This window comes from Odocoileus virginianus, chromosome 23 (genome assembly GCF_023699985.2).
Source record: "Odocoileus virginianus isolate 20LAN1187 ecotype Illinois chromosome 23, Ovbor_1.2, whole genome shotgun sequence".
Taxonomy (NCBI): Eukaryota; Metazoa; Chordata; class Mammalia; order Artiodactyla; family Cervidae; genus Odocoileus; species Odocoileus virginianus.
Window position 1 is genome coordinate 32263794 of NC_069696.1, and position 13056 is coordinate 32276849.

At 41.0% G+C, this 13056-nt stretch overlaps 1 protein-coding gene across 2 annotated transcripts in view; it reads left to right on the forward strand.

Moving 5' to 3' along the window:
• Positions 1-5123, forward strand: part of BMAL2 (basic helix-loop-helix ARNT like 2) — a 102054-nt gene extending 96931 nt beyond the window's left edge. For both annotated transcript variants that reach the window (XM_070453835.1, XM_070453834.1), the window contains one exon: positions 821-5123. In XM_070453835.1, coding sequence (XP_070309936.1) covers positions 821-957 — 137 coding nt within the window. In that variant the 3' untranslated portion in view covers positions 958-5123. The remainder of the gene's footprint in view (positions 1-820) is intronic.
• Positions 5124-13056: the final 7933 nt, after the last annotated feature.

The window sequence follows — 13056 nt, forward strand, 5'->3', positions numbered from 1 at the left end:
ACTGGGAAAGCCCGAGAATCAAAAGCCTTGAAGGAACCTGGACATTCAGCTTCACACAAAACCACATATTGCATGCTCAGTCGCTAAGTCATGTCTGACTCTCTGCAATCCCATTGACTGTAGCCTGCCAGGCTGCACTGTCCATGGGATTCTCCAGGCAAGAATAGTGGAGTGGGTTGCCATTTCCTTCTCCAAAAACCACATATTAATCATCTTAAATTCTGTTGTACTTTGGAAGATACCTAGAAAACTTTGATTAATCTCTTGCTGTGTTTTAACCATGGATTTCTAGACCCTCTTGAGTATCTGATTTAAAACACATTTCCATGGTTCCTCTTTATTTCCTTTTTCAATCAAAAATCTGGGGACTCCTTCCTTTTATAAGAGTCTTTCAGATTTTTGGAAGGTGATGCTTTTGTCTCAGCCTTCTCATTTTGGAGTTAAACAAGCAAAGTATTTTCACAAGGCAGATTAAAGTTAAATTTCTCCTTCCAGACTGTATCTACACACATGAATAAACCCCAGCCCTTTACATCCAACTGTCTCAGAGTCTGTACCTCTTAGTGCTTTTATTTTTTATTAAAAAACTCATAGACTAACTCGCTTATGTGCATCAAATGAGTGAAGTGCAATTTATCTGACAGCAGATTGTTATAAAAATAGGCAACCCATTAAAAAATACATCTGGCATCTGTAAAATGTATGCTTTGCTTTCAACAATACATTGTATGGTATCCTAACCTTGCTTTGCCATTTTCGATGATAACTCATTTTTTAACCTCCAAATGTACTTATACAAGCCTGTATTTCAATTCTATAGGAGAAGGAGTCCAGCTGGACTTTGAAGCCCTCTGTGACAATGATGACACAGCCATGGCTGCCTTCATGAATTACTTAGAAGCAGAGAGGGGCCTGGGAGACCCTGGGGACTTCAGTGACATCCACTGGACACTCTAGCATTTGATTTTTAACTCTAAACATGAGAAAAGTCTTGAAGCATTTCACTTACAAAAGACTATATAGTCTTTGTATCCTTTGTATACTGTTTTTAATCTTTTATTCCTATTAATGGTCTGCCAGTTTTTATAGATTTGCTCCTGACTTTAATAGGGGTTTGGGGAAATGTGATGTTTCCCTTCAGAGTTGCAGAATTTTCTATAGACTGCTTTAGTCAGTGACATGCCTTCAAACCCACTAGTTGCTATATTTTTGTTAAAGTCTTTTTAACCAAGAATACCACATGTATCTTGTTTTGGTTTTATTTTTATTTTATGGTGCAGTTGTTTTTAGTTTGGGGAGTTTAATGTGTGGACATTTTCCTTGTGTCTGAGATTCATTTATAATTGACTTAGAAGATTTGTGTAATTTGGAACATTTCCATTCCTAATATATTTCCTTCACTGAGGACAGGACTTATCCACTTAAAAAAAATAGTGAGTACTTGAACATTTAAAGGGATAGTGCAATTTGTAATTGTGATCACAATGAATACTGTATTCAGTCTTTGTGGGCTTGGGCAAGTACAGAACCACAATAGTTATGCTCAGTTGAGCACTTTGAGATAGATTTTAAGTGAGATGATTTCTTATTTAAAACTCAAAAAAAAGGAAAAGCTGAGAAAGTTTCGACTTTGCTTACAGAAAAGGAAAGATCTTGGGCCCTCGAGCTGGGTGATTAGCCTTTGCCTTAATACTCAAGAGTATTAAGATTTACTCTTAATAGAACCACTCAAGATTTTTATTACAGATAGGATAGATTTATGATGCTGAAAAGGTATTTAGCAACAGATTAGTCTTAGTGGAAGAAGTGGGTCCAGGCAGATTCAATGTCTTGAATGGTAATGTCACAATTAAGTTCCTATGTCTTTTAATGTTTAATGTGTATAAACCAGTTTCTTTATACACATTTGGGAAAACAATAGTCTCAGTAGTGAAATGATTAGTTAAGTGACCTAGGAACTAGTTGCTGGCTCTCTAAATTATTAGGAAATTACAGTTACTATTGCTTGTAACCAAAGGTAATTACATAAATGACAAGTACATTTTAAAAACCATGAGGCAATAAGAAAGAATTTGAAAACCAATTTTCCAGCTAAAATTAAAAATTGAGAGCATTTTTAAAACCAGTAATCTAGAAGTGGCTTAAATTGAGTGTAAGAATTAAGGATATTTAAAATACCGTATGTATATCTACATGTTTGAAGATCATAATACTGTAATATTATAATGGTTCTATAATACCTATGGTTTTAATAGCTCTTTCTAGTTTACCAAGTGTATTCCCATATATTCTCTTTTGTGCCTCGCAAGTAAAAGTAAGACAGGCTAGGAAACTAATGGGGAAAGCCCTGGGGATCAACTCCAGTTTTCTGTGTCACACTGTCCCTCTCCAGCAGATTTTCCTCAGAGCCTCTCACCAAACAAGGCATTCTTTTTACCTTACATATATATCCTTAGGCTGCAATAGATTAAACTTTCAGACACGTTAATGGGCAACATAGTAACAGGCAACAACCAAAATCAGATGTTCCTTCACATGTGACATTTGCAGAGGCCATGTGGGCAAGGATGTATTGACCTGTTGTCTTGAGCCAGTGCAATTTTCCAGCAATGTCAGAGGTGCAGCACCACCCCTGGTTCTGGCATTTGAGAACTTGGGAGACACTCACGTGTAGACTAAGCCAAAGCCAACGAAATCCTGCAGAACGGGGGTATTGGTCTGTAGCAGCCTGTGCACGATAGTTGGGGCTTCTCAGGTGGCTCGCTGGTAAAGAACCTGCCTGCCAATACAGAAGACACAAGAGACTTGGGTTTGATCCCCGGGTCAGGAAGATCCCCTGGAGGAGGAAATGGCAACCCACTCCAGTATTCTTGCCTGGAGAATCTCTATGGACAGAGAAGCCTGGTGGGATACAGTCCGAGTTGGACACTGCTGAGCACGCATGCCCACATGCACGCAAGCATGATAATTAAGTCTGAAGAAGCATCACAGATACACCTGTTCTCTAAGTCAGATAGAGAGGTCTGCCTATAGAGGTAACATTTCAGGAGTCGACCACTGCAGATTGTGTTAGACCTCCAGAGTCAGCCTAAGCCAGTGGTAGTGGGATAGGTCACTGTGGCCCCTTGACCTCCCAAGGAGATGGGGGCAACCCTCATGATCCAGGGATCTGAGAGGCAGACTTTCTCAAAGCTGGTCATTCCTGCTTGCACAGTAGCAGTTCTCTCTGTTTCTAAAAGGAGAGGTTATTAAATAGCCTATGGGTGGATAGTAATTGAATGCTTTGATGCTTTAGTAACCCACTCTGATGTTTATCTTCTTGCCCTGGACCCAGAATTCAATCCAAGCATTGTATGATACTGTAGCTCTACATTCAGTGCTTTCTTCAAAATGCCTTCTATTTACATTTGATTGCTATTAGGAGTGACAAATTTTTTATGCTTTACATTATACTGTTTTTTTTACTCAAGCCGATTAATTTCTTACATGTTGGTGAAAATATCTACCAATTTAATCAAATATCCTAAAAAGAATACTCTTTTATTATTTATTTTTTAATTCTAAGAATTACCTACATAGGAGGCATGCCTGGATTGGGAGAACCTGCTAGACCAAATTTCTCTGTGTGACCTCAAGAAAGCCATTTCAACTCTCTGTACCTCAGTTTCCTTATTTGTAAAAAGAGGTTTGATCTCTCCATTTACTTCCTATGGAGTAATGATTCTCACCCATAGGTCTCAAACCCATAGTCAGATGCTAGAAATAGTCAGTTCATTATGATAGCCACTGGCCACATGTGGCTACTGAAAACTGGAAACGTGACTCTTATGTATTGAAATGTGCTGTGAATATAAAATGTATACCAGATTTCAAAGACTTAGTATAAAAAAAAGGAATATAAAATATCACATAACAAGTTTGTATTGATTACATATTCAAATAATATTTTGGATATACCAAATTAAACATTAATTTTATTTTCTTACTTTTCTAATGTGACTACTAGAAAGTTTTAAATTACACATGTGATACACATTATATTTTCATTCTTCAGCCCTGCTCTTGGACATTTTATTAAGTGGATATTTTTAAATAGACCAAAATTTATACTATTAAGTATGGTGTTTACCTCTAACTGCTATAAAGAACATTTATTGATCTTTGGTTCAATGTAAATAACTGTGAACCTTTATCAGTGTATCAAATTTAAAACTTTTTTGAAATTAGTAAACTTGGAAGTATTAGACATTCATTAACCTGAAATCAAATAAAACTTGAGGTATACTCTAGTAGTCACTGAATTTGAAAATCACTGATAAACATAAAGACAAACAGGAAGATACAGCAGAGACTTTTGGTAACTAAACAGAAATAAAGGGAAGTATGTAATTACAGTGTCACAATGGGAAAAGGCTGTGTTCATTGGTTGTCATAATGAGAAATCTCCGTAGAGTCTAGGGCACAAGTATATAACATAGCCACTCTCTAGGTATCGGCCCATGTTTAATGGGTCCAGTTTCAGATCCTGTTCTAAAGAGGAATCCGTCACTCAGGTAGGTCATTGCTGAGCTCTGAAATTAGAGACTCAGGTTTGCCGAACAGAATATTGTGGGCACGAGCAGGGCTGACATCTCTTTGGTAGCATTATCAGAAGCCGTAAAGAAAACCTGCTGGGTGGCCACTAGGTGTCACTTTCTCATCCCTATAGGGCTTTGTTTTCATTAAATTTTCTAAGTTCCATGTGGCCTAGGAGAGGCATTTAGGACTTTTGTGCCTAGAATAAGTCTGCCTCTGTTTAATAAATGCTTTTTTAAGAGAAGTCTGGGAAGATCCTTTCCACATAAAAGAATTTTTGTTTAGGATCATTCCAGATGTGACTCCAATAAAAGCTGACTTTAGAAAGAAAACTCATCCAACTGGGGACATGCTTTCTGAATTCATTTCAGAGTATTTGGTGTGTGTGTGTGTGTGTCACTGCTCATACAATCTTGAGTTTAGGTCTGTATTTTATACAACTTTTAAGGTCTGTTCTGTTTCACTTGCTCTTGTCTGTATGTTGGTATTTTTAAAATTTTGTGGGAAATAATGAAGAGTGAAATTAAACTATATTTTGTAGTAACTACTAGTTTGGGGTTTTTATTTAACATATTAAACTTCCTCCAAAAAAGTATGCTCTTAATTACTTTCTAAAGTGGAAAGAGTGGGTAGAAGACCCAGTGTTCTAAAACCACTGGAGGGTGCTTCCGTGGTGGGCCAGTGGCTAAGATTCCACACTCCCAATGCAGGGGCCTGGGTTCAGTCCTGGGTCAGGGAACTAGAATCCACGTGCCATAGCTAAGAGTTCGCATGCTGCAACTAAAGATCCCATGTGCTGCAATGAAGCTAGAAGATCCTGCATGCTATAACTAAGACCTGGCCCAGCCAAATAAATAAATAAAACCACTGGGAAGGAAGATACATATCACTTACACATTTTAGGGTGTGTTCATCAGGGTGTGATAACTGCTATAGCAGCTCTAAAATATCAGTGGCTTAACCTCGTTTCCTTCTGCTCATATCACATCTGATGTCATCAACACTGTCGGTCTCTCTGACTCCACTTGTCCCTCTTCTCTGCCTCTCCCTCTTTCCGTCTCTCAGCCCTGCTTTTCTCAGTGAGTTTTATCCTCTAATGGACCTTCTTCCCCATACTGATGCTCAAAAGCTCCAAGTATATATTGCCCTTGTACCTGGCAATTAACAATAAAAACCTTCTCTGTTTCCTAGTAACTGGCAGAAAAATGTCCATTGATCAGGCCTCTGTTTCAGCTTGGTTCACATGGACTCTCTTCTGTGTTCAGTAGGCCAGAATGAATATACAGATGGCCGGGCTTTGGTTCCATGACCAAACCTAAGTTAAAAGGCATCCTTGAAAGGGAAATCATGTCAAAAATAGCCAACTGCCTGACCCAACTGCCTAGGTCCAGAGGAAGGAATGGGGATGTAGGCAGAAGAAACAATGGAAAACTCATAATTCTTGAGAGTTGATGATTTCCTAGAATTGTGAGTTTAGGTTATGTGAGCCTCAAGTATTTTCAGATTGTTTGGTTTTGGTGTTTTGTTTTTTTCTTTTTTTTTTTCTTGAGGGTGGGGATAGTGTGTGTGCCTACTCAGTCGCTCAGTAGTGTCCAACTCTTTGCAATCCCATGGATGGTAGCCCACCAGGCTCCTCTGTCCATGGGATTTTCCAGGCAAGAACACTGGAGTGAGTTGCCATTTCCTACTCCAGGGGATCTTGTTGATTAAGGGATCAAACCTGCATCTTTAGTAGCAATTTATATCATATGTTTCTAAGCCTTGGCTACCTTAAACAAGCCTTGGCTTGTTTAATACCCAGCCACTAGTCAATTTGGAGGGCTCTGACCATAGCTTCAGATAAAACTAGTGGAGGTAATGGAATTCCAGTTGAGCTGTTTCAAATCCTAAAAGACGATGCTATGAAAGTGCTGCACTCAATATGCCAGCAAATTTGGAAAACTTAGCAGTGGCCACAAGACTGAAAAAGGTCAGTTTTCATTCCAATCCCAAAGAAAGGCAATGCCAAAGAATGTTCAAACCACCACACAATTGCGCTCATCTCACATGCTAGCAAAGTAATGCAAAAATTCTCCAAGCCAGGCTTCAATAGTATGTGAACCGTGAACTTCCAGATGTTCAAGCTGGATTTAGAAAAGGCAGAGGAACCAGAGATCAAATTGCCAATATCCGCTGGATCACCAAAAAAGCGAGAGAGTTCCAGAAAAACATCTACTTCTGCTTCAATGACTGCCAAAGTCTTTGACCGTGTGGATCCCAAATAACTGTGGGAAATTCTTAAAGAGATGGAAATATTGGACCACCTGACCTGCTTCCTAAGAAATCTGTATGCAGGTCAAGAAGCAACAATTAGAACTGGACATGGAACAACAGACTGGTTCCAACATAGGAAAAGGGTACGTCAAGGCTGTATATTGTCACTCTGCTTATTTAACTTATATGCAGAGTACATCATTAGAAATGCTGGACTGGATGAAGCACAAGCTGGAATCAAGATTGCTGGGAGAATATAAATAACCTCAGATATGCAGATGACACCACCCTTATGTCAGAAAGTGAAGAAGAACTAAAGAGCCCCTTGATGAAAGTGAAAGAGGAGAGTGAAAAAGTTGGCTTAAAGCTCAACATTCAGAAAACTAAGATTGTGGCATCTGGTCCCATCACTTCATGACAAATAGATGGGGAAACAATGGAAACAGTGAGAGATTTTATTTTTTTGGGCTCCAAAATCACTGCAGATGGTGACTGCAGCCATGAAATTAAAAGACACTTGCTCCTTGGAAGAAAAGTTATGACCAACCTAGACAGCATATTAAAAAGCAGAGACATAACTTTGCCAACAAAGGTCCGTCTAGTCAAAGCTATGGTTTTTCCAGTGGTCATGTATGGATGTGAGAGTTGGACTATAAAGAAACCTGAGCACCGAAGAATTGATGCTTTTGAGCTGTGGTATTGGAGAAGACTCTTGAGAGTCCCTTGGACTGCAAGGAGATCCAACCAGTCCGTCCTAAAGGAGATCAGTCCTGGATGTTCACTGGAAGGACTGATGCTGAAGCTGAAACTCCAATACTTTGGTCACCTGATACAGAGAGCTGACTCATTTGAAAAGACCCTGATGCTGGGAAAGATTAAAGGCATGCAGAGAAGGGGATGACAGAGGATGAGTTGGTTGGATAGCATCACCAACTTAATGGACATGAGTTTGAGTAAACTCCGGGAGTTGGTGATGGACAGGGAAGCCTGGTGTGCTGCAGTCCATGGAGTCACAAAGAGTCAGACACGATTGAGCAACTGAACTAAACTGACCATAGCTTAAGTAAGCGTGTGTTGAGAGAGACCATAAAAAGTTGTGAAATCCTTTTCCACTTACGTGTTTCTGGCATTGAATTGACACTTAGACAGTTCTAGCACTTGGCTGACTGTTAAGCAATCTTTCCCACATGGCTTCCCTGGTGGCTCAGATGCTAAAGAACCTTCCTTCAGCGTGGGAGACCTGGGTTCAGTCCCTGGTCGGGAAGATTGGTAGGGAAGTTCAGTTGCTCCTGGAGGAGGACATGGCAATCAACTCCAGTATTCTTGCCTGGAGAATTCCATGGACAGAAGAGCCTGGCAGGCTACAGTCCATGGGATCACAGAGTCAGACACGACTGAATGACTAACACACACACACACACACACACACACACACACAGACTCTTATCCAGGGAGAAATCTGTTGCATGTTACCTTGGGTGTAAATACATCAAAATAATTTTTGTGATAAAAATTTTTTTAAAAACATAAATAAGAAGCCTAGTTTATGTAAACTTATAACTTAAGTGAACTCTTGGAAATTTCATTTAATTCTTGATTGAGTGAGCAGTAACCAAAAAAACTTCCTATCTATCAGAACTAACATCTAGACCAAGAGCATATGATTACTTGATTGTTCAGTTGTTTGTGGGAATCCATAGTATTCTATTTAACAAAGATCAAGAGAGACATAGTTACAGTGTCTGAAATATCTTCTAGGGGAGGCAAGAAGATGGATGGATACATATCAGATTATATGTAAGGTAATAAAATTCATAATATTTACATTGAAAAAATGTTATTCTATTTCTTTATAATAACATTAGTAGCATGTTTTGTCTTTGTTAAATTGGTGCAAAAGGAATTGCAGTTTTGCATTGTTGAAATTTGCCATTTGATATTGGAGTATATTCTTAGATAAATCTGGTTATGTTATACATCATTTTAATGCACATTTCTCACTTTATTTTTTTGCTAATGACTTACTTCTTGCTGTCTATATTTATTTTATACTATAAAAATGATGTTAGACAAAAGCAAACTCAAGAGATTTTTTTATTTGAGTGTGGTAAAGCAGCAGAGACAACTCACAGCATCAACAACACTTTTGGCCCAGGAACTGCTAACCAACATACAGTGCAGTGGTGCTTCAAGAAATTTTACAAAGGAGAGGAGAGCCTTGAAGATGAGCATAGTGGCCAGCCATCAGAAGCTGACAACAACCAGTTGAGAGCCATCACTGAAGCTTATCCTTTTTACAACTACATGAGAAGTTGCTAAAGAGCTCAACATCAACCATTCTATAGTCATTCAACATTTGAAGCAAATCGGAAAGGTGAAAGACCTCCATAAGTGGGTGCCTCATGAGTTGACTGAAAATCAAAAAAATCATTGTTTTAAAGAGTTGTCTTCTCTTACCCTGTACAACAGCAAACCTTTTCTCAATTGGATTGTGACATGCAATGAAAAGTGGATTGCATACAACAACCAGCGCTGAGCAGCTCAGAGGCTGGACCAAGAAGAAGCTCCAAAGCGCTTCCCAAAGCCAAACTTGCACCATCAAAAGGTCATGGTCACTGTCTGGTGGGCTGCTGCCAGTCTGATTCGCTACAGCTTTCTGAATCCCAATGAAACCATCACATCTGAGAAGTATGCTCAGCACATCAGTGAGATATACCAAAACCTGCAACACCTGCAGCTGGCACTGGTCAACAGAAAGGGCCCAATTCTTCTCCACAACAGTGCCTGACCACATGTCACACGGCCAACACTTCAAAAGTTGAATGAATTTGGCCTGATCCGCCACATTCACCTGACCTCTCACCAACTGACTACCACGTTTTCAAACATCTTGACAACTTCTTGCATGGAAAACATTTCAAAAGCCAGCAGGAGACAGAAAATGTTTTCCAAGAATTTGTTGAATCCCAAGGCATGGATTTTTCCGCTACAGGAATAAACAAAGCTTATTTCTCATTGGCAAAAATGTGTTGATTGTGTAATGGTTCCTATTTTGACTAATAAAGATGTGTTTGAGCCTAGTTACAATGACTTAAAATTCACAGGCTGAAGGCACAATTATTTTAGTACCAACTGATCATTTAGTTTTCTGATTGTAAAGGAACTTTATATTCCTTATTGAAGATTCAGAAATACAAAAAAGGGGGTCTGCAATCAGGGGGGTGGAGTACAAGGATGTGCAGCTCACCCCTACCACAAATACACCAAAAGTACATCTAAAACATATGGAATAGTCCTCACAGAATGCCAACTGATCACTGGTAGAAAGCCTCTAGAGAGCTCTCCACGTAACTGAGTAGGATGAAAGGGGAAAAAAGGAAGTGGGATGGGACCTGCATCCTGAGAGTGAGCTACAAAAGATGAAAGTTTCCCACACACTGTGAAGTCCCCTCACCTGCAGGGACACCAGCTGGGACAGAAAGGGACCTCAGAGGCTTGGTGGAGACCGCAGCAACTGGTGTGTAGCAGGAAGAGTGGAGGGAGATTGCCCAGGCGGTCTGTGCCACCTCCCTGCATACCCCAGCTTGAGACACACATCTGCTGGTAGAGGCTGGGGGTGGTGCTGAAACTTGGGGTTTAGGAGACAGCCTCAGGGAGAGGACTGAGGTTGACTGTGCAGAGACAGTCCGAAGGGGCAGGAGTGTGGTACATCTGCAACTAGGGGTATCCGTGAAGAAACCGAGGGATGCCATAGCAGCCAAGCACCATTCCTAAAGTGGAAGTGAAAGCATTAGTCGCTCAGTCATGTCCAGTCTTTGTGACTCCATGGACAGTAGCCCGCCAGGCTCCTCTGTCCATGGGATTTCCCAGGCAAGAATACTGGAGTGGGTTGCCATTCCCTCCTCCAGCAGATCTTCCCAACCCAGGGATCATACCCAGGTCTCCCGCATTGCAGGCAGATTCTTTACCATCTGAGGCACCACAGAAGTCCCCATTCCTAATGGGAACACAAAGCGAGAGGCAGGAAGCACCACCACAGCCTCTTTCCCCATGCACCTGCCACCACCTCTGAGGGATCCTCTGCCAGCCACCATCTTGGAGGCTCTAGGAACAGGCACCAGTGGGTTGACCACACACAGAAATGGGGTTGAAATCATAGCTAAGCCCCGGGGGCTGCATGACTTACGGCACAGAGCTGAAATGTCTTCCCGTAGCTACACAAACCATAGATTTATGTCTCTGCTGTGAGCTTTGTAAACTCAGAGCCTGTGGTACATCCAAGTGGACATGGGTGCTTCTGCAGCTGGGATAGGTCTGGCCTTAGCAACTGTGAACTTTGTGGGCGCATACACTGGGGGGCTGGGCTGGGCCAAGGTCTGCACTTCCTCCTTAGCTCCCATGGGGTGTCTAGACGCATGGCCATGGCACTCCTGGGACCTGACTTCAGTGGATCAGTTCTGGTGGAAACAATGCCCAAGGAATACCAATACCAAGCTGAGTGTCATCATTCTCACAATTGAGGTGGGGCCAAGGGCAGTGTCCACAACAGATACTTTGTGAGCCTACACAATGAGTGGCGGGTGCCACAACAGAGCACACTCACTAGTGGCAGAGGAATACTCAGGGCTCCTCTCCCACCGGGAGTGCTCCGATCCCACTTTCCTGGAACCTCAGCTCAGAAGCACAGCTCAGAAATGGATTTGGAGTCTTCAACTCCAACATCTAGGGAGCAGACCCTGCCTGTGACAGGGCTGTGACAACCACTGAGCAAAAAGGAGGACCAGTTGGTTGCTGGTCACCCAAAACCAGTCACTCCCTCTTATCAAGGGGATAGTGACCAGGACATGCTGAGGAAGGAGGTGGCAGGCTTGCATACTAAAACAGCCCTCATAACAAAAATATTAAACCCATGCAGGGTAAACTTGGATCCTCCCATATAAAAATAGCCCTCCAAGACTATAGTAAATAATTACTTCTTCTTAACTCACAGAGCAAGAGAAATATGTGTAAAATGAATAAGCATAGGAACTACTTCCAGTTAAGAGATCAAGAGAACTCCACTGAAAGGACAAACAATAAGACAGACTTCTTTACTCTGACAGACTCTGAGTTCAAAAAGGAGATAATAAAAATATTGAAGGAATTAAGAAAGACTATCAATAGAAATGCAGATTATTATTAAAAAAAGGGACTAGAAGCTATAAAGATGAGCCAAGAAAAATTAGAAAACTCATTTGCTGAGATGAAAGCTGAGCTACAGGCAATGAATAGCAGATTGATTAATGTGGAAGAATGAATATGTGATTTGGAAGACAGAATAATAGAAATCACCCAATTAGAACGGCAGACAGAAAGCCAAATGAAAAAAAAAAAATGAAAGCAATGAAAGAGACATATGGGATACCATGAAGCATGCCAACCTATGCATAATAGGAATTCTAGAAGGAGAAGAAAGAGAAAAGAAGACCAAAAATTTATCTGAAGAAGTTATATCTGAAAATGCTGCTGCTAAGTCGCTTCAGTTGTGCCCGACTCTGTGTGACTTCATGGTCTGCAGCCTACCAGGCTCCTCCGTCCATGGGACTTTCCAGGCAAGAGTACTGGAGTGGGGTGCCATTGCCTTCTCTGATCTGAAAATGACCCACTTCTAAAGAAGGAAACATATCTATATACAGGAAGCATAGAGGGTCCCAAATAAGATGAACCCAAACCGAACTGCACCAAAACATATAATTAAAATGGCAAACGTTGAAGAGAGGATTATCAGACTTCCTGGTGGTCCAGTGGGTAAGAATCTGCCTGCCAATGCAGGGGACACAGGTTGAACTCCTGGTCTGGGAGGATTCCATATGCCATGGGGCAAATAAGCCTGTGCGCCACAACTGCTGAGTCTGTGGTCTCGAGCAGATGAGCTGCAACTATTGAGCCCACGTGCCACAACTACTGAAACACACGTGTCCTGGAGCCTGTGCTCCACAACAGGGGAAGCCACTGCAGGAGAAACCTGCTCACTGAAGCTAGAGAGTGGCCCCATTCGCCACAACTAGAGAAAGCTTGTATGCAGCAGTGGAGACCCAGCACAGACAAAAATAAATAATTTTCTATAAAAAAAAAAAGAGGAATCTTAGGGTGGCAAGAGAAAAACAGAGTTAACTACAAATGAATCCCCATAAGGCTATCACTGATATCTCTACAGAAATATTGTAGTCCAGAAGGGAATGTAAAGAT